Genomic DNA, 26,220 nt, shown 5'->3' with positions numbered 1-26,220 from the left:
ATGACACAGAGGACAGCAGGACTCGCTTTCTAATACATTACCCCACCGAGACTTGATAGAGTTCAGTGACTCAATAATGTTCAATTTTGAAACAGATGGAACTGTGATATTAGAAGTAACACAGATAAAGGAAAATGCCACGTTCTGTAATACATTTAAGACATGGTGTTGGAAACAGAAAAGGATTTCTTGCAGGTGGCAGTGTTGAGTCTTCAGGGAACATTCAAAATCCAGGTTGATTGAATTGGGAAGTAAACTGGCACTGGCCTTGCCTGGCAGAGATAAGAAGGAAATATAATTAAGGCATTGGCACAGCATTTGGCTTTACAGAAAGTAGAAGAGATACCAGGGACTCCAGTTAGTGAAACATAGGAATCAGATGCTAATCAGTCACTGTTAAATCAGTTTCAGCTTAAGGAAGAAAAGAAGAAGAAACTAAACATGTCATTCCCAAGGGAAGAAAGAGCAGAGAAAAACAAGGACAGGGAAATGGAAATGAAAAGAATAGACATAAGAGAGAGAAAGCAAAGGGAATATGAACACAGTTAAAATTATGCATATGAAACAGGAGATGTCAGATACTGATGCAGGTCCTAATCAGAATTTAAAGTCCATCAAGGAAACATTTCAGTTTGCACGGGCCCTTCCCAAATTTGAGGAAAAGGATATGAAGGCAGTCTTAGATAATTTGAGAAAATACCAAGACAAATGCATTGAGCAAAGTGGAGTGGACACTGTTCAATCAGAGCACGTTGACAGGTACAGCACAGGAAATTTACACTTTGCAGTTATTTTCTCAAGATTATGACGCTACACAAAAAAAAGACTACATTGGCTGCAAATGATTACTGCCTGAAGCACATAAGCAAAGGTTCTAGAATTTAAGATAACAGCACAGGCAAACCGACACTGAATTCATAAACATTAAGCCCTGAGGCGGCACGGTGGCTTAGTGGTTAGCGCTGTTGCCTCACAGCGCCAGGGACCCATGTTCGATTCCAGCCTTGGGCGACTGTGTGGAGTTTGCACATTCTCCCTGTGTCTGCGTGGGTTTCCTCCGGTTTCCTCCCACAGTCCAAAGATGTGCAGGGTAGGTGGATTGGCCATGCTAAATTGCCCATAGTGCCTAAGGATGTTTAGGTTAGGTGGGTTAGACATGAGAAATCAGGGGTAGGTGGAATGGGTCTGGTTGGGATGCTCTTCGGAGGGGTGGTGTGGACTTGTTGGGCTGAATGGCCTGTTTCCACACTGTAGGGATTCTATGATCAATTAACTTTGGCAAGCAGATACAAACATTAGAAGCTGAAACTACAAACTCTTAGTGAGATAATTCTTTGAGGAATTTAAAAACTCACTCCTTTCCTAATACAAACATATGTTGAGGACCAAAGGGTTGCAACTGCTAGACTGGCAGCGATAATGGCCAATAATTATGAGCTAATACATAAATCTATACTGTTCTTCCATCACCTTCAAATTCAAAAGGGATAGAAAACAGGAGCGTAAAAGGAAGTGAAGTATGAAGAATGGATAATTGAGAATGCCTCGAGGTCTCCACTACGTATCAGAAGCAAAATTATGGAGAGTGGAGATGTAAATAGGAAGCTGAGGTTTCCCCATTCTAAGAAGGTGGGACACATTCATTCAGAATGCTAGAATTTGCAAGGGAAATCCACAGAACTCACTTGAGTTTGTAGAAGAGTCAAAAAAGGAAACTCAAAGCAAAAAAAGACCACTGATCAGATTATGGCTTTAACTACAACCAAGAGACTTGAGGTAAACACAGCTGCGTGCAGATGTACATGGAAAGATAACTTGAGAGACATAAAGGATTTTTATTGAAGGGAAGATAATCCCTTTCTCTTCAAATGAAACATGCAAGCCCATGACTATACCAAAGGACATAGAGGCTACTCAAACTCTCTTTTGCTGGAGTGGATTAGTTTTCCCTCCAGAGTGTTCATTGAAAGCCAAAGTGTTGTCTGATGGGATAGGTGGAGAGTATATCCTGGTTCCATTGTACAAAGTCCAGTTAGAGTTTAACTTTTATCTAGACTAGTGGTAATCAGGGTGGTCAAGACATTACCTGTGGACAGAGTTGATTTATTCCTGACCAAATGATTTAGGAATGAAAACGAAAGCTTCGACAAAAGTCACAGAAAGTCTTACTGAACCAAAAGGAAACAAACAATTGCAAGAACAGATTCCAGGTATTTTTGCATCGTTGCAGTGACCAGAGCAATAGCTAAACAAAGTCCACCACCAGAGGTTATAATGATACAGCAACAGATATTAGTGTAGTTTAAACTCTATTTAAGAATGAGGATAATTCAAAGCACGTTTTTGACATGTCTTCGATAATTGAGGCTCAAGAAGCAAATCCAGAGTTAAATACATTAGAAATGGAGTTCTGAAGAAGTTGGGACATCCACACAGACCTGTAGATGAAGGCGGAATGGTTGTTCATCAAGCAGTGGTATCGCCCAGTTATCATAACAAAATATTTCAAGTAGCACATTAAATTCCTATGGCAAGACTTACAGAATACAGAAAACAAAGAGACTGATAAACAAACATATATAGCCAAGACTTCATATAGTGCAGTTCTGTAAAACATGGCATACATGACAGGTGGCAAGAAAACTTTAAAGTGTTACTAAACCAGCATCTTTGATGCCATACAAGTTTTTAAAGAACTGTTCAGACTAGTGTTAGTAGATTGCGTACGATCATCACGGAAGACAAAAGCAGGACATCAGAATATCCTTATAGTTATGGATTCGACAACCAAATTCCCAGAAGCTACTCCTTTAAAGACCAATACAGTTAAGGTATTCATGGACACGTTAACTAATTTTTTTAAACTCATTACAAACTTCGAATTAAGAAACTTAAAACCCTGATGAGGGTTCCATTGTCAAAACTTTTCAGGGGAATTTGGGTTTAAACAAGTGAAGTCAATGGAGAGCTTTGGAGAAGTACCATCAAAACCATGATTAAAGTATTCTGTCATGAATACCCACCAGATTGGGATAAAGTATTAAATTTCTTATTATTTGCTCCCAGAGATTCCCCAAATCAATCTACTGGGTTTATTCCATTTGAATTTATAAGATTAGAGGTCAATGAAACTAATTAAGGAGAAGTCCTTAAACCATAAAAGGTAGAATCCTCATCATTGATTTACACAACGGTGTTTCTAGAAATATTCATAGGAGCATATAGGGTAACAAGAATATTTGAAAGTTTCACAACCAAATATGAAAGAATGGGCAGATAAATATTCAGCAACTAGAATTTTTCAAGATGAATTGGTATTATTGCCTTTGCAAGGTGAACCTCTGAAAACAAAATCTAACGGTCTATGCAAAGTAGTTAGGAAAGTTAGTAAAGCAACTTATCTGATAAGTACTGATTGAAGGAAGACAAATCAGTAATGTCACATAAACATAATGAACATAATAAATTCATTCATTCACTCATTAAGAAGTATCATCATAAGGAAAATGACAAGGAGGATCAAATGTGTCAGATGGTCAGAGTAGTGGAAGTTGACAGAGACAATAAGAGTGAGGTGGAAGGAGAAATAGAAGTTCTCAAAGCAAACCTCCCACAATTTGACCAGCTAACAGAAATACTAGGGTAATTAGGCAGTGTTCTCATATTCAGATGGCGGACAACAGGAGGATTTTGTAAAACTACATAGCAAGTATAAGATAACCTGGATGTACTACATTAGCTACGTATGATGTGGACTTGGGAGAATCAGGACTAACAAAATAGCAGCCTAGCTGGGTGAAGCCAGAAGAACAAACTCAAGTAGAAACAGAGACAAGCTGGAAAGACATTGATGGATCAACTAGATTCTGCACAGATAGAGTCATGAAGACAGATTTCTACCCAATTCCACAGTTAGAAAACTCTGTTGATAAGGATTGGCAGCAGTCTTTTCTACGGTTGACTTATTGAAAGGAAACTGGCAAGTGCCAATAACATCAAGGGCTAAAGAAATTATCAGTTTTTGTTACACCAAATGGATTACATCATTGTTGAGTGATGTCATTTGATTTTAAAAAACTTCTGCTACATTTCACAGGTTCATGAATCAAGCTGTAGTTGAGGTTCAAAACTGCATACTCTATTTAGATGACATTGAGGTATATAGTAACATACCGAGAGAACATGAGACAAGTAGAACACCTGTTTGAACAATTACAGCTGGCTGGCTTAGTAATAAATTTAACCAAAAGTGTATTTGCGAAAACAACAGTATATTATGTATGGCATATTGTAGGACACAGACAAAGTGTTGCTGAGGACAACTAAGTAAAGGCTCAAATAGAATTTCCCATTCCTAAAACTAAACATGTTTAAGATTTCAGGGACAGGCTTGCCTGCCACTCCCATGTATCTTCAACATTGCTGTGGCAGAATTTTAAACTATTTACCTACTGAAGGCCAACAAGTAGTGAGTTAGACTAGTGTAGTGTGGTGTGCAAACAAATGAGTCATGCATCAAGATTTCACTTCAGGAGTGGAGTTGGAACATGTTGAAGAGGTAGAAGAAAGCAAAGTTAGTAATCTTTACAATTTGGCATCGAAGTTCAATTCAAGACAAACAAACAATCTAGATCATGAATTACCTGGTTCAGGCAGAGTAGCAGCCAGGGACAGGGACACAGTCAACAGCAGCAAGACAATTAAGACAATTTGTGCTTCCCAACATTCAACTGAAACAAAATACTGATGATCGATGCTGAAACCCTGGGGAGGTGAAGGAAGAGGAGAAGTACCCATTTGAAAAGTTACAATGATACTCATTAGTAGAAATGGAACCAGGCCTCAGGTGGGCTTTAATATATAAATGAGGTAGTTGCAGGTGTTTGTAAGTTTGGTTTCCAGTATGTCCTCTTCCTAGGACAGGAACATGCAATCCACGTATTTGCTCAACAGACTCAATGTCCTTGCACATACAGAAATGAAGTCTGACCTTACATTTGGATGGAATGTTAAACTGATTTTGCTTCACTCTAACATTTATTCAGGTGGGTATTCTGATCCTTTGGTTTTACTCAAAGAAGCCTAGAGTTCCCTATTGTCTTGACCAATATTACTCCCCAAACTGTTTGCAAAAACAAAAACAGATTAATTGATCTTTTACTTCATTACTGTTGTGGGACTCCAGTGACATAACGTGGTTACAATTTTGCCTATAAGACCTAGTGCATTTGGAATGGAATTCACTATCAAGCAGTCTGAAAAAATTCATTATGTTGAGGAGCCAAATGTGGCAAACATACTAAAAAAATTCAGAGTATACTACAATAGTGATTGTGTTAAAATTTAAGTCAGAAGTGCAAAATCTTATGAACAAACACCTACTGCATGTGCTAGATAAAATTACTTTGAGTACTCACTTTATCAAAGCCCATAGCACACAGTTTGTCTACCTTTCTAGTGTACTCGGGGCTAGGAACAGGCGCTCCAGCATATACGTGCGCCCAGAGTCGGGCTGTCTGTTTAAACATCTCTGGATTTTGCTTGTACTGCAAACAGAACATATTCTATAAATACACTACACACGTAGAGATTTTAAGAAATTACATTAGTTTGTGATGAAGTAAATATTTTAAAAAGGAAACAAATTTTAATATGACAAATCAACTGATGCAAATATACTTTAAAAATGCACTTTAAGTAGTTTCATAAAATTGAAGATGGAGAGGGCAACATTCAGAGAGATCAGGGGCCAGACATCCCCTCAGCTTTTGAGAACATGGTCTGTTTTGAGCCAATAATGGTGAGGGAAGGGGAAAAAAAAATCAAGTTTCCAAAGAAACAGTTACACCATTTCTGCTAACCACATTGTAACAAATCTATACCGAATCATTACCTAACAATAGTTAATGTTCATTCCAATCATTAATTATAAATTCCTAGAGCGTTAGCAACTCTCCATCACTAATCAAAAAAAAAATGAAAATTTCTCTGGATTGAAGTTTTAAGAAAAACAGCAAAATTTATTATTTTTTGAAGATTAAAGACTAGAAATAACTTCACAGCACAGCTTGCAGATGTAGTGACAAATTAATGTCTTATCCAAAAGATACACAAACAGGCTCCAGTTGTCCTCTCAGGTCAATGTATAGGATCAAGAGGTATTATTAATGAAGCAAAACAGCAGTGCCCTGACCTATGTTTATCTCTGAAACAGCAATGAAACAGATGGTCTGGTTATTTATCACATTGATGATATTCATAGGGTTTGCATAAACTGGCCGCCACATATCCTGCAAAATGATAACAATGATTGAGCCTAGGGCATTACTTTGAGAAATTCCTGCAGAGGTGTCAAAACAAAAATGAGGTAGGAGTGTTTTGGGATGCCCCAATATCATGAAAGGTGATATATAAATGTGAGCATTTTCTTCTTTTTGGCAATTATTTGTTCAGAGCTCAAATTTAATGCATCTACAATGGTATTATACTGGGACGAGATAGTTAATCATATACTTCTGACTATGAAATCAATTTGCTTTTTTTTTAAACATGTCCTTTTGTTACAAATAATAGGAATACAAACATTGTACAAAGAATTTCATGTCTTTTTTTCTTACTCTCTTCTATCAAAAGACAATGTTCAGTATCCAGAAATTGATGCAGTCTTCGAGAGATCTGAATTGGACATTCTCCAAATCAGACTATGATCAACTGATGGCAATAGGGAAGGAGGGAAAAAGGAATAAATAAGATTTACACTCAATTATGGCCTCACATTCACAATTTACAGAATGAGAGTTCTTTGATAGTAATCAAAAAGAAATATTGGTCAATTTCACCCACCACCATTTCCTAATCTGAACAATAAGGTCAGCTGCAACAAGCCTACTGCTGCTGTAAATTTTCAGCTTAACTCAATCAGGGCTCCTGATCCATACAGCTCAATGTCGCTTCAAGACTGTATTTAAGGAGAAATTTAAGAAATTCCTAAACAAATGTCACAATTATTTAAAAACAAAGTTCTGTATGCTGCATTCATTTCCATATTCCTTTTATAAACAATTTTCTTTTAAAAAGTCACTCGATGCTTACTCTGGTAAGCAAACAAATTCATGACAGTTTTAAAAGTCAGTTTAAAACTTTTAATCTTCATTATTTTAATGGTGAAAAAGTTAAAATCTAAACCAATAAATTACTGTTACAGCAATCTCTTTTCTGCATTCAAACAAGGACTTTTTATGGCCAAATCCAATGCAAGTTAAAATATCAACTATTTAAAATGAATTAAATATTAACCCAGCATCTCATAGAATATTAATAATTTGAGTATTGCTGAAGACAGTGGTTATTGAAGCTTTTCATCTTGGCTCATTAAGACATATTCTCATAAATACCAAGGTAAAAGGAAGGAAGAGTTTTGTACAGACAAGTGCCTGTCACCTGGTTAGCAAATGGGCTCTGTTATAGGAAAACACCCCTATTAAAGAAGGCCAAGCTTTCTTTTAATTTAAATCAGGTAGGTTGACTTGGATTAATGAAAGGCATTGCTCTATTTTGTTTACCTGAAGCATACACAATGTGCATATTCCATCTAGAGGTGTAGTCTGTATACAATTTTATATTAGCAAAATAAATGGCAATTTAAACAATTGCAGGATTTATCCTAAATAGATTGTTTACAAAAGCAATGCTGAAATGTAGTACAATGGATAGCAGCAATCTGTAGACTTTTTAAAAATTTGCCATTCTTCAGACGTTCCCCCCTTACTTTCTTGTTAGAACATGCTGTGTTATGTGCCACTGAGCAGTACTGCCAAGAAATTTCACACTTGTTCTGATAAATTGTCCCTATTATTTGCACTTTTTAAAAAATATTGACCATAAACCCAAGTATATGATCATTCTGCATTGTGCTGGCTGCTGCCAAGCCTGTTCTAACCTGTTGTGCCACGACTGCATCCTGTGGGTCATCTGGTTCTGCTGCTGCCAATAAGGCTTGTAATGATAATAAAACTGTTCTTAAAGTCATTGCAGCAGCCCTAAAAATAAAATTGAACAAAGTCAGTCACTGAACAGAGTAAAATTCCAGAAAGTTCACATTCTACAGATCACCCTTCTTATATAAATGCCTTCAACATAATTCAGTTTCTTTTTAAATTGTGAAAAGCAAGAATAACAACATTAAATAAAACTGCTTCCTGGCCTCCTCCTAGTGGACAGAAATGGAGAACCAGACCTTGGGAATAGATTTTTTTATCTGTAGTGTTCGGAATAAGGTACTCTAATGTGACCTAGAGTGAGCAAGAATAAACAAGGTGTTCAGACAATAACATGATTGTTGTTGAGACACTAGTGGCCAAATCGAAAAACATAAGTTGGTGAAAACAATCTTGTTTGGAATAACTGATTCTAAACTCTCATACAAGGCATCATTAATTTCTGACAATATCCGAACTTGCAGTAAACTTCAAGCACAGGTATCTGCTTGCAGGAAGGGGAAACCAAAACACTGCATGCTAGAAATCCAAGGCTTGAAATGTCATCTTTGTTTCTCGCTTCGCATTAAACTATCCCAATATATCCAATCCAGTCCACGTGACTATCTTTAATAACATACAATTCTCACCTAACGCTGCATTAAATTATTTCTGATGGGTTACAGAGGAGTATGGCCACTATAAAAACTGTAGTGGAGTTACCAACTTTGTACAGGTTTTTTTTAGTACAAATTAATTATTTTATTCATTTATGGGATGTGATACGCAAGCATCGCTGGCTGGGCCAGCATTTATTGCCCATTCCTACTGGCGCTCAAAGGTGGTGGTGTTGTCTTCAAGCTGCCTTCTTGAACTACTGCAGTCCGTTTGCTGTAACAAGTTCCAGGATTGTGACCAGCTGTACTGAAGTGAATGGTGAAATATTTCCAAGTCAGGATATTTAGTGGCTTGCAGGTGGTGATACTCACATATTTGCTGCCCTTGTCCTTCTAGAAGATAGTTGCTGCTGGTTTATAAGGTGTAGTGAAAATAGCATTGGTGATTACTTCAGTAGATTTATAGATGTGTACACCACTCCTACTTTGTATTGATGATGGAGGGAATGAATATTTGTGGATGTGGTGCCAATCAACCATGCTGCTTCGTCCTGGATGGTGTCAAGCTTCAGTGTTGTTGGAGCTGCATTCATCCAGGCAGGTGGAGAGTATTCCATCTCACTCCTGACTGTGCCTTGTAGATGGTGGATAGGCTTTGGGGAGTCAGAAGGCAAGTTATTCACTGCAGGATTCCTAGTCTCTGACCTGCTCTTCTAACTACAGTATTTATATGGTTAGTCGAGTTCAGATGTTGATAGAGGGGGAATACAGTAATGGCAAATGTTAAGTGACAAAATAGTAACAGCCTGGATATTGCTGCATTTGGATATGAACCACTTCAGTGTCTGAGTCACAAATGGTGTTCAACATTGTGCAATCAGCGAACATCCCTACTTCTGACCTCCTAGTTGGAGGCAAGGTCAATGTTATTTCTAATTAAGTACCAGCTGATAGCAATGTTGACAACACCTTCCAATATTTACTGGTGATCAATAGTAGACTGGTGGGGCCAGTAACTGGCTACACTGGACACGTACAGGTCACAATGCGCAATTTTCCACATTGTCAGAAAGATGCAAGTGTCATGACTTTACTGAAACAACCTGGCTAAGGTGGGACAAGTTCTGTAGAATAATTCTTCAGCACTATTGTCAGAATATGCATCTAACACTGCTTCATGTCCTTGACTCCACTACCTTCTGGAGGTAGAGAGTTCCAAAATCTCTCAACCCTGAAACAAAATTCTCCTGATCTGTCTTAAGCAGGACACTCCTAATTTTAAAACAATGCCGCCGAATTCTGTACTCACCCACAGCATAAACATCCCTGCCACAATCGGTTTTATCAAGATCATTCAGGATCTTATACACTTCAACCAAGTCACTCTTCCCTCTTCTAAACTCCAGTGGAAAAGATCCAACCTGTGCAATCATCCCAATCATTCAGGATATCAATGTTGTTATTCTCTTCTGAACCGCCTCCAATGCATTTACATCTTTCCTCAAATATGATAAACTGCACACAGTAGTTCAAATGTAGTTTCACCAATGTCTTGTACGACTGAATGAAAACATCCTTACATTTACATTCATTTCTTCCCACTATAAAGGATAGCATTCCATTAGCCTTCTTGATTACATGCAGTACCTATAATTCATGCATTAGAACACTTAAATCCATCTGCATCTTGCAATTCTATAGTTGTTCTCCAGTTAAAAAATATGTTTCTTTTGCTCTTGTATCTATTCTTTTGGACATCTCTTATCAGATAACCTTTGCTCCAAAGAGAAGCAGGATCCTAGTTTATCCAACCTAACCTTGTAGTTAAAATCCACCATTCCATGGAACAATTCTAGTTAATCACTTCTGCACCCTTTGCATCCTTCCAAGTCTGATGAAGGTTCATAATACATTGTTGTTATTTGGGAACTCAGGTTCTAAAGTGGTAGAATGATAGATCGCTTTAAGTTCGATTTGCATTGAAACTATATTTTCTTCTGTTCTTATTGAACTCAATATAAAAATATAAATCAAACTTAAAGCTAAGGAGGATGAAAACATATTTTCAATTTCATTTCTTAATGAGAGTTTTAGTGTGAGGAGAGCTGAGATTTGTTGATCCATATGTTTTAAATGAGGGTTTACAGCACTGGAACAGAGCTAGGAATTAACAATTCAATATATTTTTAAAAAAGGTGAAGAAGATTGGCCTGCTGCCTAACATTAAGGTGTTCAATGACAGTGAGACAAGGGCAGAAACATCCAGGAAGTCTGGAGTGCTAAGCTAATAAGATGGTTGGCTAGAAAAATGCTGGAAGCTGAGAGTTTGGGGAAACATATGTTTGCTCTGAAGGTGATTAAATATCACGAAGAAGAAAGCTCCAGAAAACAATTAAATCTCAGCTAAGCATGAAGCTTTCATGTGTAATGAGGAATGACTCTTGACTAAGGTTAGTGCGTCTGCAAGGTGGTTGTTGAGGTAAAAAAAAGTACAATCTTTCATTAATATTTGTAATGAGATTGCTTCAAATGTTCTTATATAGTGTAACAGTTTTTGGGTTTTTTGGGTGAGAAATGTTCATGTCTTGCTTATGAAGGTATATTGAAATCTCTTGTGAATGTATCAGAGATGAATCTCTGCAGTAAATAGAAAAAAAACAGGATCTGTCAAACAAGGTCTCACTATGGGATCTGACTTCTTCAGTATTACCATCAGCTGAGAATTTAATTAGAGTACGGTGACCAGAATTGGACACAATACTGCAAAGCTATTGGTGATCCACAACTAGAAAGATTCAACATCTACTTTAAAACTCTATTTCTTGATGAAGTACATGCTTTACTGTCCAGTCATTCAAAATGTTCTGCCACCTTCAAGGATCCAATCACATGAACTTCAAGATCCCTCTCTCCCTACAGATCTTTAAGACTGTACTATTTAATTCTCATGCCTTCTCCCTAATCTTTCTGCCAAAATGCTAATTGCCATTCTATTTGCAAACACCCTCTGCTAATTGTTTTCCTCTTCATTTCCTCTCAACTTAGTGTTTGGTCCACTTCTCACTTGAAGAATCAAAATGAAAGCACATATGGATTCTCAGGAACTGAAAAGGACAGAATTATTAAAAAGGGTGTGGAGAAAGAAGTTTATGCTGACTGGCTTCTTTATTGTAGCATTCCTTTTTCAAGATTTCTTCACTATTAGAGACATTCTATTTTGTAATTTAAATGTTACAATTCTAACTGTTCAAAGGTGCAAAAACTTGAAAGTAAAAATACACCATTAATAAGAAGTGCCCTGAAATTACTTGATTTCTGTAAATTATTTCATAACAGCTTCAGTACTTCTCTAATCCAAAGCACCTAATTTTTTTGACAATATAAACATTTGGTTAGCAAATCATAAAAGTACCAATTTTTAAAATATGAATTATGCTAAGAGTGATCAGCATATAAACTGTGGAACTCCTTCAACCACAAAAGCCTGCTTGACTTTTGATGCAAAGTAGTTCACATCCATGTTAAGTTGTAACATAAACGTGAAGTTCAGATGCAGCCCAAACCAAGATGTGGAAAGAGGTGCTGTGAAGGGTTAGTCTTAAATCGCTTATATAGAATGCAAGTGCAGTGTAGTGCCAAGAAGTTATAAAAGAAAAAGTAGTGTGCTTTGTAAACTATTTGAACAATTTACAAATTCAGACAGTGCAGTTATGAATTCCTGGAAACACGTAAAAATTTGCAATTACCCAGGAGAGGAAGTGTACGTATCTAAGTAACAGTATGAAAGCAGAACTTTCTGCCGAGCATGAGTTCCGTCCAGCCCATGAGAACCTGATATTAAATAATATTGCAACTATTGGTTTTGCATTGGTAGCTGGAATACAAATGCAGCATAGAACAAAATCTACCCAGTCAGAAACACTAAGCCAAATATCTCTAGTAGTTTATACGTCAGCACAAACATCACAATAGAACACAAAACCTATGGACGGCAAAATTGATGCACAGAATATTCTGCACAACTGTTATGCACTTTGTTCTGCAGTAGTACACCAATGGTCACAGTACAATAGCTCAGTAGAAACTGGCCTTGGGTAGTGTTGTAGAACAGAAAGACCTAAGGGTGCAGGTACCTAATTCTTTGACGTTTCCGTCACATATAGGCAGTGTGGCTAAAAAGGCATTTGACACATTTGCCTTCATCGTTCAGTCCTTTGAATATAGGAGTTGGACAGGACATTGGTGAGGCCTCTTCTGGAATACCGTATCCAGTTCTCATCGCCCAGTTATAGGAAGGATATTATCAAGCTGGAGAGGGTCCAGAAGAGATTTACCAGGATGCTGCTGGGTATAGAAGGTTCGAGTTATAAAGAAAGGCTGAATAGCCTGGGATTTTTTCACTAGAATGTAGGAGGTTGAGAAGCAACCTGATAGCAGTTTATAAAATAATGAGAGATATAAATAGCATTAATGGTAGTTGTCTTTTCGCTAGAATGGGGATTTCAAGATTAGGGGGCACATTTTCAAGGTGAGAAGAGAGACATTTAATAAAAAACAAGGCAATTTTTTTTAACACAGAGGGTTGTTCACATGTAGAATAAACTTCCTGAGAAGTGGTGGATGCGGATACAATACAATGTTAAAAAGACATTTGGATAGATACATGAATAGGAAGGTTTGGAAAAGGTTTTGAGGGATATGGGCCAGCAGCAGGCACGTGGGACTAGTTTAGTTTGGGATTATGTTCAACATGGGCCGGTTGGACTGCAGGATCTGTTTCCATGCTGTATGACTCTACAGCAGCAACATCACTAAAGAACTGCAGCTATTGCTAATTCGAGGCTTTTTATTGCCAAAAGGAGGCAGCAAACACAGCAATAAGGCATGTGACACTAGAGAAGCTTGGATTGTTCTCCATTGAGCAGAGAAGATTCAAGAGCAGCTTAACAGATTTGTTAAAAATTATGAAAGGTTTTGCCAAAGTGGGTAGGGAGAAACTATTTCCACTAGCATGAAGGTAGATAACCAGAGGAAACGAATTTAAAACAAAATGGTAAAAATTAAAATACAGTCAGGCACAAATAATTTACTTCTGATAAATACAGCCAGTTATTAGGATTGGAAATGTGCCACATAATGTAATGGGTGAAGATTCAATCATAGCTTTCAAGGCTAAAGCGAAAAAGCAAGATATGAAACTAATTGAGTAAGCTCTGTCAAATGATCAATACAGATATGATGAGTCTGTCAGAATCACATAACATAATGAAGGCTATGCAGACAAATCAATGGCTACACCACATGTCACAGCATCTTCTCTCAATTTATTTTAATGCATCAGAACTTTTTACATTAATATAGAGTCAAAGTCATATAGCATGGAAAGACCACTCGGTCCAACTCATCCATGCTGATCAGCCATCCTAATCTGACCTAGTCCCATTTGCTAGCATTTGGCTCATATCCCTCTGAACCCTTCCTATTCATATACCCATCTGGATGCCTTGTAAATGTTCTAACTGTACTTGTCTCCACCACATTCCACACACACACCACCCTGTGTGTGAAAAAGTTACCCCTCAAGTCCTTTTTAAATCTTTCCCCCCTCTCTTTAAACAAATGCCCTCTAGTTTCAGACTCCCCATCCTGGGGAAAAGACCTTGGCTATTCACCCTATCCATACCCCTCATGATTTTATAAACCTTTGTAAGGTCACTCCTCAGCCTCTGATGCTGCACAGAAAAGAGCCCCAGCCCATTTAGCCTCTCCTTATAACTCAAACCCTCCAGTCCTGGCAACATCCTTTTAAATCTTTTCTGCATTCTTTCAGGTTTAACAACATTCTTCCTAAAGAAGAGTGACCAGAATTGTATAGGTATTGTAAAAGTGGCCTCACCAAATTCCTGCACAGCCACAACATGACATCCCAACTCCTATAATCTATGTTCTAACCAATGAAGGCAAGCATGCCAAATGCCTTCTTCACAACCCCGTCTATCCAAGACTCTACTTTCAAGGAACTACGCACCAAAACCAACAACCCTAGGTCTCTTTGTGTGACTGGATCCTTCATATTATTCAAATGTAGAGAAATCATACAAAAAGTCTGATCCAATTTGATTTAAATCAGTAAAGACTTAAAAGTAAAATTACACCAAGTTCTTACTTAATGCTGCAGTTGCCTCTATCAAAAATGCAACTTTTAGTAAAATTAAGTGAATCAGATTCAAACATAAAATCTGTTTCAGCAGAAAAGGGACATCAAAACATTATATCCTGCATGTTGAAATACTTCACATTCTGTATTATGTGAATTTCTGTAGTTTGCAAATTTCTGTATTTGCAAGTTAAATAGCTTTTAAAGCTATAAAAGAAATATGCAAACACATTCTACTTGTATGTTGGCTCGTGACAGTCCGGCTTGCTAACCCTTTTGGTCATTGCCAAACTCCAAACTTCCCACTCATCACTCTCCTAACTTTCTGATCTTCACTCTCACCCAACATCCTACTCACTGCTTCCCTCTCCAAAACCTCACTACAAACAAGGGCTCATGAGATGAACAATTAAAGATGGGAAGACCAGATTTGGAACATGAGCAGCTTCAAGTTGCAGGTTTTTGGGAGGTAAGCAGCAAGCTGGAGCACCAGCAAGAGCAAGGGTCAGGGCAGTAAATCCAAAATGGTGCAGGTTGAGTCACATGACCATCCATCAGACTTGGTGCAATAGAATGTCAAAACAAAACACCCAACAGTAAATGCAAATGCCAGCCGCATTAACAGCTTGAAACAGAGCAACTTAAACAGGGACTTATTGTACAGTTCCCTACAATAGGGATCAAAAAGTTGTAATTCAAGCTATTTTTTGTTAAACCAGAGATTGCAAGCAACGCAAAACTGAAAAGGTACAGGAACTCACCATTGATCTTTCAAAATATCCAAACAAATAGCTCCTGTTACTGAACTAATATTTGGATGCCAAATTTTTGTAATAAACCGAACCTGAAAGATAGAATTATTTCCATTAATGTTTTAATAGATAATTAAAAACAAAAGATTCTCAAAGCATCGTGAATAATACAAAATAATTGCCTGAATACAAATGAACAAGAATCATAAATTTGGCAAGTCAATATTTAATTTTTCCAGTGAAAGAGATGGATACCTCCAGTGTTTGCAACTATTTAAAAAAACTATGTCAGGTAATTTTTATTGAATAGTTAAGACTGCAAAGTTATAAGGTTATCAAGAAGTTCATCAAGTCCCTGAATCTTCAATTGTTGTTAAGAGTGGGTGAAAACTCTTAACACAGGTTAGTTCATACTGTTAAATACATACAGTATTCTAAAACTCTCTACAATCTACTCCAGATAAGTCAACTTCTCAATGACTCTCAAACTAAAATGGCAAAAGTTTGAGATAGATAAACTGGGCTTTCAGATTACTAAAAAAGACTGGACAGTGATTGATATTTTGGACATAAATGAACTCCATGCCCTAAACTCAAAGATGATATGCTTGATTTGCCCACAAACTTCAGAATTGGGGGCAGCACAGTGGCTCAGTGGTTAGCACTGCTGCCTCACAGCACCAGCGGCCCGGGTTCAATCCCAGCCTCAGGCGACTGTCTGTGTAGAGTTTGCACATTCAGCCCGTGTCTGCATAGGTTTCCGCAGGGTGCTCCAGTTTCCTCCACAGTCCAAAGGCAGGCACGTCAGGTGGAGTGGCCATGCTAAATTTCTCCACAGTGTCCAGGGATGTGTCGGTTAGGTGGATTACTCATGGGAAATGCAAGGTTACAAGGAAAGGGTAGGGCAGCGAGTCTGATTGGGATGTTCTTCGGAGAGTCGGTGTGGACTTGTTTGGCTGAATGGCCTGTTTCCACACAGTAGGGATTCTGTGAGAATTCTGATGGTGGAACCAAATAGAGTCTCGAGCCCACAGATATTCACAGCAAGACCAATGCACAATATTCCCTAGGAGACAATCTCTTGATTGACCACCTCCACACCTGCAAGCTAGCAGGCTCCTGCTACTGCAGGCACAGTAGGGGCAGGTCTACTGCCTTAGCAGCTGCATTAGTGGAGGGTGCACTTTCAACTCAAGCTGGCAAGTGATTGGTGTGGAGGGGAATCCCCTGCAAAGGATCAGATGTGATCTTAATTGTAGCCTTTCACCCTGTCTTGTCAGTGACACACATTACTTCAGCCTCCAAAACTCCCAAGGTTTGGAGATGGAAGCCATCTCCAAAGAGTTGAAATATTTCCCTTGGCTCCGGCTACTGCATCATTGGTGGGAAAGCTTTGCAACGCTGCAAATTCATCCTAAATCCACACTAATGAGCTGCCTGCCTTTGTGGAGCAGCCTGTTCCCAGCCCAACACCCAGCTCTCCGTTGGTGGTAGTACATCAGGTTGTTGTCCGAAAATGGCTCTCTATCACGGTGGAAGTGGTACTAAGTGGTGGTGGAAATCCAAGAACATATTTTATCATGGTCATTCAATTTCATACTGGTGCAAAATGAATAATTTTAGAAAACAAAACGTGCTTGTTTAAGGCACGCTAAGTTCCATACAACCATATGGCTGCTGTCTCATTACAGTGTAACTCGAATAGTGGCGAGTTGAACCAGAGGGGCACCAGTGAGAAGTTAGGACCTTCATGGTAACCCCAACGGTGTGGGATGAACTTATGCAATGGCGTCACTGTGTGTTGCAAACCAGCCATCTAGTATAACAAGAATAAAAATACTGAAAAAAAAACAACTTACTTTTGCTGGTTACAAATTAATGCAAGAAAATCAACTTCTTGGCTGGTCAACTCAACAGCATTCGAATCCAATCTGGCACCCTACTTTAACATGCCCATTTTGGCATAAGTACAGTCACTATTAAATGATTTTGCCAACTCTAAAATATGATAGCTGCTGTCCATCAGTAGAATGACTAAAATATCTTCTAATTAGCTGGAAATATAGATTGTTTAAAAAAACAAAATCAACAAAACTGTTGAGACTTGTAATGACATTCCACCAGAGTAGGATGGACATGTGCATAGGGCCTAGAGGTAAGGAGACTACCACTGTGTCACAAAACTGAGACATAGATTGTAGACCTGCTGTAACAAAACCCCAATTTTGATCAAATTTCAAAATTTCAGATTTCAAAATCCAAACAAAAGACCAAATGACTGAAGTAAGGAATCTTGAACTTGCAAATGCATGCAATCCTTTCAAATGTCAAAATATAAAGCAACATTTCCCTTTCAACACACTCCTAGGCTTGAGGATCACGTGTAATTTTCTGTCAGAATAAAGCATCATGACAGTAACAGGGTGATAAATAGGCTTGACTACGCAAGAACTTAATTCTTCAATTCAAAATTTACAGACTATACTGCATACCCATCATGGGTTATTCCCATGCAGTCACCAAATGTCATACTCAAGGCCTAGGAAAACAACATAGGATACGCAGAATGAACACAGCAGGCCAAGCAGCATCATAGGAGCAGAGAGGCTGACGTTTCGGGCCTAGACCCTTCATCAGAAAAGGGGGAGGGGAAGGGGGTTCTGAAATAAATAGGGAGAGAGTGGGAGGCGGAAAGAAGAGGGATAGAGGAGAGGATAGGTGGAGAGGAAACAAACAGGTCGAAGAGGCGGGGATGGAGCCAGTAAAGGTGAGTGTAGGTAGGGAGTTAGGAAGGGGATAGGTCAGTCCAGGGAGGACGGACAGGTCAAGGGGGCGGGATGAGGTTGGTCAGTAGGAGATGGAGGTGCGGCTTGAGGTGGGAGGAGGGGGGGATAGGTGGGAGGAAGAACAGGTTAGGGAGGCAGGGACGAGTTGGACTGGTTTTGGGATGCGGTGGGGGGAGGGGAGATTTTGAAACTTGTGAAATCCACATTGATACCATTGGGCTGCAGGGTTCCCAAGCGGAATATGAGTTGCTGTTCCTGCAACCTTCGGGTGGCATCGTTGTGGCACTGCAGGAGGCCCAGGATGGACATGTCGTCTGAGGAATGGGAGGGGTGTTGAAATGGTTCGCGACTGGGAGGTGCAGTTGTTTGTTGCGAACCGAGCGTAGGTGTTCTGCAAAGCGGTCCCCGAGTCTCCGCTTGGTTTCCCCGATGTAGAGGAAGCCACACCGGGTACAGCGGATGCAGTATACCACATTGGCAGATGTGCAGGTGAACATCTGCTTGATGTGGAAAGTCTTCTTGGGGCCTGGGATGGGGGTGAGGGAGGAGGTATGGGGGCAGGTGTAGCACTTCCTGCGGTTGCAGGGAAAAGTGCCGGGTGTGGTGGAGCTGGAGGGGAGTGTGGAGCGGACATGGGAGTCACGGAGCGAGTTGTCCCTCCGGAAAGCAGATAAGGGTGGGGAGGGAAAGATGTCTTTGGTGGTGGGGTCGGATTGCAGATGGCGGAAGTGTCGGAGGATGATGCATTGGATCCGGAGGTTGGTGGGGTGGTACGTGAAGACGAGGGGGATTCTTTTTTGGTTCTTATTGCATGGACGGGGTGTGAGGGATGAGGTGCGGGAGATGTGGGAGACGCGGTTGAGGGCGTTCTCGACCACCGAGGGGGGGAAGTTACGGTCCTTGAAAAACGAGGACAACTGAGATGTACGGGAGTGGAATGCCTCATCCTGGGAGCAGATGCGGCGGAGGCGAAGGAATTGGGAATAGGGGATAGCATTTTTGCAGGAAGGTGGGTGGGAGGAGGAGTATTCTAGGTAGCTGTGGGAGTCGGTGGGCTTGAAATGAATATCGGTTTCCAGGTGGTTGCCCGATATGGAGACAGAGAGGTCCAGGAAGGGGAGAGAGGTGTTGGAGATGGTCCAGGTAAACTTAAGGTTGGGGTGGAAGGTGTTAGTGAAGTGGATGAACTGTTCAAGCTCCTCATGGGAGCACGAGGCGGCGCCGATACAGTCATCAATGTAACGGAGGAAGAGGTGGGGTTTAGGGTCGGTGTACCAACCTCCGGATGCAACGCATCATCCTCCGACACTTCCGCCATCTGCAATCCGACCCCACCACCAAAGACATCTTTCCCTCCCCACCCTTATCTGCTTTCCGGAGGGACCACTCTCTCCGTGACTCCCTTGTCCGCTCCACACTCCCCTCCAGCTCCACCACACCCGGCACTTTTCCCTGCAACCGCAGGAAGTGCTACACCTGCCCCCATACCTCCTCCCTCACCCCCATCCCAGGCCCCAAGAAGACTTTCCACATCAAGCAGATGTTCACCTGCACATCTGCCAATGTGGTATACTGCATCCGCTGTACCCGGTGTGGCTTCCTCTACATCGGGGAAACCAAGCGGAGACTCGGGGACCGCTTTGCAGAACACCTACGCTCGGTTCGCAACAAACAACTGCACCTCCCAGTCGCGAACCATTTCAACACCCCTCCCATTCCTCAGACGACATGTCCATCCTGGGCCTCCTGCAGTGCCACAACGATGCCACCCGAAGGTTGCAGGAACAGCAACTCATATTCCGCTTGGGAACCCTGCAGCCCAATGGTATCAATGTGGATTTCACAAGTTTCAAAATCTCCCCTCCCCCCACCGCATCCCAAAACCAGTCCAACTCGTCCCTGCCTCCCTAACCTGTTCTTCCTCCCACCTATCCCCCCCTCCTCCCACCTCAAGCCGCACCTCCATCTCCTACTGACCAACCTCATCCCGCCCCCTTGACCTGTCCGTCCTCCCTGGACTGACCTATCCCCTTCCTAACTCCCTACCTACACTCACCTTTACTGGCTCCATCCCCGCCTCTTCGACCTGTTTGTTTCCTCTCCACCTATCCTCTCCTCTATCCCTCTTCTTTCCGCCTCCCACTCTCTCCCTATTTATTTCAGAACCCCCTTCCCCTCCCCCTTTTCTGATGAAGGGTCTAGGCCCGAAACGTCAGCCTCTCTGCTCCTATGATGCTGCTTGACCTGCTGTGTTCATCCAGCCCTGCACCTTGTTGTCTCGGATTCTCCAGCATCTGCAGTTCCTACTATCTAGGATACGCAGAATACCTGGTTTGGCACTAAGAAATCTCACTTCGTACCTTTTACAACTGCCTCCGAAGTACAAATCCACCTCCTCATAACATGCAGACTGAACAACCACCCACAAGATCACGGCCAGACTCCTTTAATGCACTCAGGAGTTTTCCATCACAAAAATTTATTATATCCTCTCAAATGATTTACACCTTTTTGACACTGCAGCATGTCATAAAACATTTTACCATCAAGACAAAGGACAGCAACAAAGTGAACATGGAACAAAACAAAAGCAAGTTTAGAAGTTTGTCGAAACAAAATGGTGCTACCCCAGTAACAAAAATAAAAATGGTGCAATACAATTTGAAAAATGAAAAACAGGATGACCACCATACATTTAGCACCTTTTCTGATTCAGGATATCTACATGTACTTTATAATCAATGAAGTATAGTCACTGCTACAAGGCAGAAAAAGCAACAGCCAATTTAAACAAACGTATTGATTTGAAGGCTTCTCAAAATTTTACAAAACCACAAGATTTATTTGAAAATGCAACAAAAGGTTCAAACATTGACCATATTTAACTGATAGCTATAATAGTTCAAAACATTTTCTTTTAAATTATAGCTGGTAACAAATATCATGCTGAAAGTCCCTCATTCCTAGTTTTAATACTACCAATAAATTTAGTAGTCATTGCCTGTTATTTTATCCACAAACACAAGTGTACAGATATGTCTCACCTTTGGAGGATTAAATGGATATGTTTCTGGAATTTTAATTTCTAGTTGATAACGCCCTCCTGCATAAATACAAAGCAGATACATTAGAAAATCATTTAACAGTAATTTCCATTGTGTTTGAAATGTATCTTACAATTAAATACTGGAAATTACACAGGGTTTTATACGGCATCGTCAAATTTAAACTTCAACATTTTTCCTTATTTTCAAATACTACTGACTATGATCATACGATTCCAAGCACTGTACATAATACAATTTCCTCAAATCAATAATTAACAGGAATGTTAGAAAAGCAAATGACTTCTACAAAAATGGCCATTCAACTTGCAAAATACTTCCCTCCAAATAAGCAAATGTTACCTTTGAGAAAGACAGAATCACCCAGCTAATAATACTTTAACTTCCAATTTAAGGGCATTTGGCATTTTATTCCCACCTCTTTTCCCAGATGATTGTTAACAATAAACAAGATCGGAACTCTTCAGAATGCAATTCCACTCAACTTTTCAGTTTTCAATCGTTATGTACCTATCCTTATATATCTACTTGCTCAAAGGGCTTTTTGAGTGCTGCCTTTGAGTTTCAGGATGTTCTTTAATATTTTCACTTTGGTTCAATCAGATAAGATTGTAAAATTGTTATGGATCAAGTTATAAGAATCCTGCACAAACCAGATCTTTGTCAGGATTTGGACTGATAGACCATAATCTCAAAAACATGGAGGAACTAAGAAAATAAAATAAACAGGAGGATTGCAGGATTAAACTGAAGCATAAAATCTTTACTATAAAAACTTCAAATGAACAAACAAAAATAAGTATTAAATTGGCACACTGAACAAGGTAATGATTCCAAACCATATACACAACTTAGCCTCTTAACATTTAGATTGAGGTAAATTTTGAGTTAGCAGACAAACAGCAAATTTAACTGCAAACTCTCACTTTAAATAACTAATGCAGCCAAGACTAGACCTCTCCCAGACACTAGTGATATTGTCATTCACCAAATCTCATTAGAACAAAGAATTCAAAAATTTCATTTCTGAAGATCTGGATTCAGAGTTCCTCAAAAGCCTCTCCAACTCAAACCTTCAACTGTCCTAGTAGTTCAGTCTCTTCTCCTGAGGCAAAGGTTCCCCCGACTCTTAAAACTGCTCCAAAGCATCCAAGAGATAACAAGGTGTAGAGCTGGATGAACACAGCAGGCCAAGCAGCATCAGAGAAGCAGGAAGGCTGACGCTTCAGGCCTAGACCCTTCTTCAGAAAAATTTTCAACCTTATCTTTTGCACTGATGTGCTAAACTCTTCCATCAGAGGATGGGAATATTTGTGGAGTCATCTCCTCCAGTAAGTTGTTTAATTGTCCCCACTGCTCATGATTGGATGTGGCAGGATTGCACAGCTTAGATCTGATCCACTGGTTGTGGGATCGCTTAGCTTTGTCCATCACTTGCTACTTATGCTGCTTGGCATGCAAGTAGTGCTGTTTTGTAGTCACATCAGATTGACACCTCATTTTCAGGTATGCCTGGTGCAACACCTGGCATGTTTCCCGCACTCTTCATTGATCAAGGATCGATCTCTTGGCTTGATGGTATACGTACAGTAGAGGATATGCTGAGCCATTAAGTTACAGGTTGTGTTGAAGTATGATTATGCTGCTGATGGCCTACAGCAGCTCATGTATGTCAGTCTGGAGTTGCTAAATCTGCTCAAAGTCTGCCCCATTTAAAACGGTCGCAGTGCCACACAGTACAAAGTAAGGTTTTATCAATGATGACGGCAGGAATGCGTATTCATTATAACCGTGCAGTGGTCACTCTTACCGATATTGCGACTGACAAATACATCTGCAGCAGACAGATTGTCGAGGATGAGGCTAAATACGTTTTTCCCTCCCCACCTACCACAGACCCAGTCTAGTAGCAATGTCCTTTAGGACTCAACTAGCTCAATTAGAAGGGCTGCTGCCAAGCCACTCAGTGGTAATATTTATACAACGCTTACTTGGCTCAACATAAATTGTCAGAAACATGTGCTGGGCCTTTTACACAGTGACAGTGAAGATTTTTTTTTAAAACAAGTACTCAAAATTATATTGTTAACAAGCCAAAAGAGATGCAATGCCAAACAAAAGTTGAAACACATACAAAATGAACACTAGTGTACACTTAAAATGTGATGCACATTAATTAATGCTAAGTCAGAGGACATGGTGTTCGAGAAATGAATGGATTACTAGTGTCATCTTGTTGAAATGAAAAGCTGAACATTGAGATTACAAAGCCTAAGTGTTTCCATGTGCACAGTTACATTTGACATTTGATTGTCCATGTTGCAGTCAGAGCCCTGGCTTTCTTCAACATTTTTAAAAAAAAGTCAGTTTAACAAACTCCATCAGAATTTAGACATGCTGAATTCTGTCAACTAAGGTACTTTCAGTTGTTGGCATTACAAACGAAGTTTGGAGGGCTGAATCAACAACCCTCCAAGGCCAACACAACTTCCTCGAAGTCAAGGCAAAAACTGATCAGTGCACCTGATGAGATCTGACCTGGTCATTATATAATTGAATTATCACTTCCTCACTTCTGTATTTTAATCAGTTTGAGACAAAGCTCAAAATTTCATTAGCTTGTTCTTTGCCAAACCATATCCACACAAAAGCTTTAGGTGATCTCAGCACTAGAATTCCTAAACCTCTTTGCTGCTCAACAGCTCCCTTTTTTTCACCATTAAGAAAATATTCCAATTTGTCTCTATTTGATCCAAAATAGATTCTCATATTTTCCAACACTGACGTCTAACTGCAGAGTTCTGAAAAATTGGTTATCTAGCTCTCTATTTCTTCATGCTTAACATATATGAAATGCCAAAGACCAGGAGCAGACCCCTCTGAAGCCCAAATTAATACCTGCTAACTGGAGACAAATCTTTTCTCCCAACTCAATGTCTTCAATGTTATGATCAAGAACTGAAACAGATCACAAGACTTCCTTGAATTCCACATACTCATTTTTGCCCGTGATCTCAACTAAAATTTTAGTAAATGCCTAAAATACACTAAGAAAGCATTCATCAATTTGTCCCTATCCACCATGTTGATGATCTCAAAGAATTCACATGAAGCCTGGGGGCATTAGGGCAAAAGTTTCCACAGGATAGATTCATACTTAGCAGAAGGCAAATTAGTTGTAGTTGCTGGATGTCAAATTAACTCTGTCCAAGGAGTTCTTCAGGAAAGTGTCATAGGTAACTCTCAACTTTTTCAATGACCTTCCTTGATTTGCAAGATCAGGAGTGCTTACAAATGTTTGTGCAAACTTCAGCACCACTCATGAGCCTTCAAACAGACAGAGAAGTGTGCATCTGCAGCAAGACCTTTCCAGCATCTAGACTTGGACTGAAATGCGGCACATAAGATTCACACCACACAAGTGCCGGGCAATGAACATCTCCAACAAAAGAAGATTAACTATGTTCCCTCGACATTCAACAGCATCATAGTCACTACTAATGCTCTGGGGGTTATTATTGATCAGTAAATGACTGGACCAGCTATTAAATGTCCTGTGGTTACAACAGTAGGTCAGAGACTAGGAATTCTGTGGCAAGTAACTCAACTGTAACGAGATGCGAATCAGGAACATGAAGAAATACACTCCACTCATCTGGATTGGTGTACCTTCAGCAAAAATCAAGGAGCTCAATACCATTCAGGATAAAGCTGTTGAGAAAAATAAGGTAAACAGCATCTTGCACATCGAAATTTTATATCAATAAAATCTGGAATTAGAAATTGTTGACTGGCAGTCATGTTAAAAAAATGGGTTTTAAAAAAAAGACAGACATTCTAACAAACTATTTCTTCTCCCATATATCAGCATAATTCACAAGAAACAACGTGATCAGAAAACCAACATTTATATTGCACGAGAGGAAGATTGTGATTAGTTAACATGAGGACCCTGATTAGTAGAGGTGTTGCCACAGAGAATGCACACGTGAATGCCTTTTGACAATTAACTGTCAAACTAACCACTTTGTTTAGTCATAAAACCAGGCACTTGATGTTGATTTCTCAGGTCAATGCCCTGACCAATGAATCAATGAATAGCTGTCATCTATTGTGTTTAGTTGCAATAGCAGTGCATTTTAACATACATATTCTTCATTACTGGCAGACTGTCGCAACAGTGTGCACCATCTAACAAAGATTCACTGCACTAACTCACCCAGGCCCCTCCAACAGCTCCTTGCAAACCCGCAACCTCTGTCACTTAAAAAGGGCAGCAGTTGCATACGAGCACTACAACCTGCAAGTTCCCTTCAAAGCCATTGACCACATTGACTTGGAAGTATATCACTATTCCTTCATTTGCTGGGTCCAAATGCTGGAATTCCCATCCTATCAACATAGGGCGGGTCGAGTTTACCTATCCCCATGAACTCCAGTGGTTGAAGGTGGAAGCTCGCCATCGTCTTCTCCAGGCAAGTGAAGAAGGGCCATAAATGCTAACCTAGCCAGTGATGCCCACATCCCATGAAAGAAAATAAACTGTATTCAATTCTTATTTTCATTGATAGCATATCCATTATCAGTTACCGTTGGTTACTCTTTTACCCAAAATAATTGTAAAAATTGCGTTAATTTTGATGTCCCTTGCCAGCTGTTTTTTTTTATAGCTTTTTCTGCTGTGCATCCTTCGCTGTTCTTGTAGCAAGTGAAGGTGAAATTGAGGGTAAAAATAAATGGGTGCATAACATTGAGACATAGGCTTAGGGAAATGTGAAGAAAGTTAAAAGGTGGAGGATCATACTATCCGCCTCATTGACGTCATGGCGAAAAACAAACTTTATCCCAATCCTCCCAGCCTGATCAT

The 26,220-nt window shown here is 39.8% G+C and overlaps 2 protein-coding genes across 3 annotated transcripts in view; one reads left to right on the top strand and one right to left on the bottom strand.

The window, feature by feature from the left end:
• ube2kb (ubiquitin-conjugating enzyme E2Kb (UBC1 homolog, yeast)) lies at positions 1-24,981 on the bottom strand. 2 transcript variants are annotated; one of them, XM_048604867.1, is made up of 6 exons: positions 24,962-24,980; positions 21,333-21,391; positions 15,512-15,594; positions 7,940-8,039; positions 5,418-5,546; positions 1-272 (listed from the first exon to the last, which is right to left on the bottom strand). In XM_048604867.1, the coding sequence occupies exons 4-6, from the start codon at positions 8,027-8,029 to the stop codon at positions 213-215; spliced, it is 279 nt and encodes a 92-aa protein (XP_048460824.1). In that variant the 5' UTR covers positions 8,030-8,039; positions 15,512-15,594; positions 21,333-21,391; positions 24,962-24,980; the 3' UTR covers positions 1-212. The 2 variants fall into 2 exon arrangements, with proteins under 2 accessions (XP_048460824.1, XP_048460818.1); XM_048604861.1 differs by lacking the exon at positions 1-272 and adding an exon at positions 4,618-4,764 and having other exon boundaries at positions 24,962-24,981.
• LOC109932995 (sister chromatid cohesion protein PDS5 homolog A-like) overlaps positions 1-26,220 on the top strand; it is a 160,982-nt gene that overhangs the window by 95,012 nt on the left and 39,750 nt on the right. The window lies entirely within an intron of this gene.

The sequence above is a fragment of the Rhincodon typus genome, chromosome 1 (genome assembly GCF_021869965.1).
Source record: "Rhincodon typus isolate 14 chromosome 1, sRhiTyp1.1, whole genome shotgun sequence".
NCBI lineage: Eukaryota > Metazoa > Chordata > Chondrichthyes > Orectolobiformes > Rhincodontidae > Rhincodon > Rhincodon typus.
Note: the sequence above shows the minus strand (reverse complement) of the source record. Positions and strands in the feature narration are given on the sequence as shown.

Coding starts and splice junctions, on each gene's coding strand:
- ube2kb (XM_048604861.1), bottom strand. CDS start 8,029: ATGACTTTAAGAACAGTTTTATTATCATTACAAGCCTTATTGGCAGCA. Junction 5,547..7,939: donor ATGCAGTCGTGGCACAACAG/GTTAGAACAGGC, acceptor TTCTGTTTGCAG/TACAAGCAAAATCCAGAGAT. Junction 4,765..5,417: donor GTGCTATGGGCTTTGATAAA/GTGAGTACTCAA, acceptor TCACCTCCCCAG/GGTTTCAGCATCGATCATCA.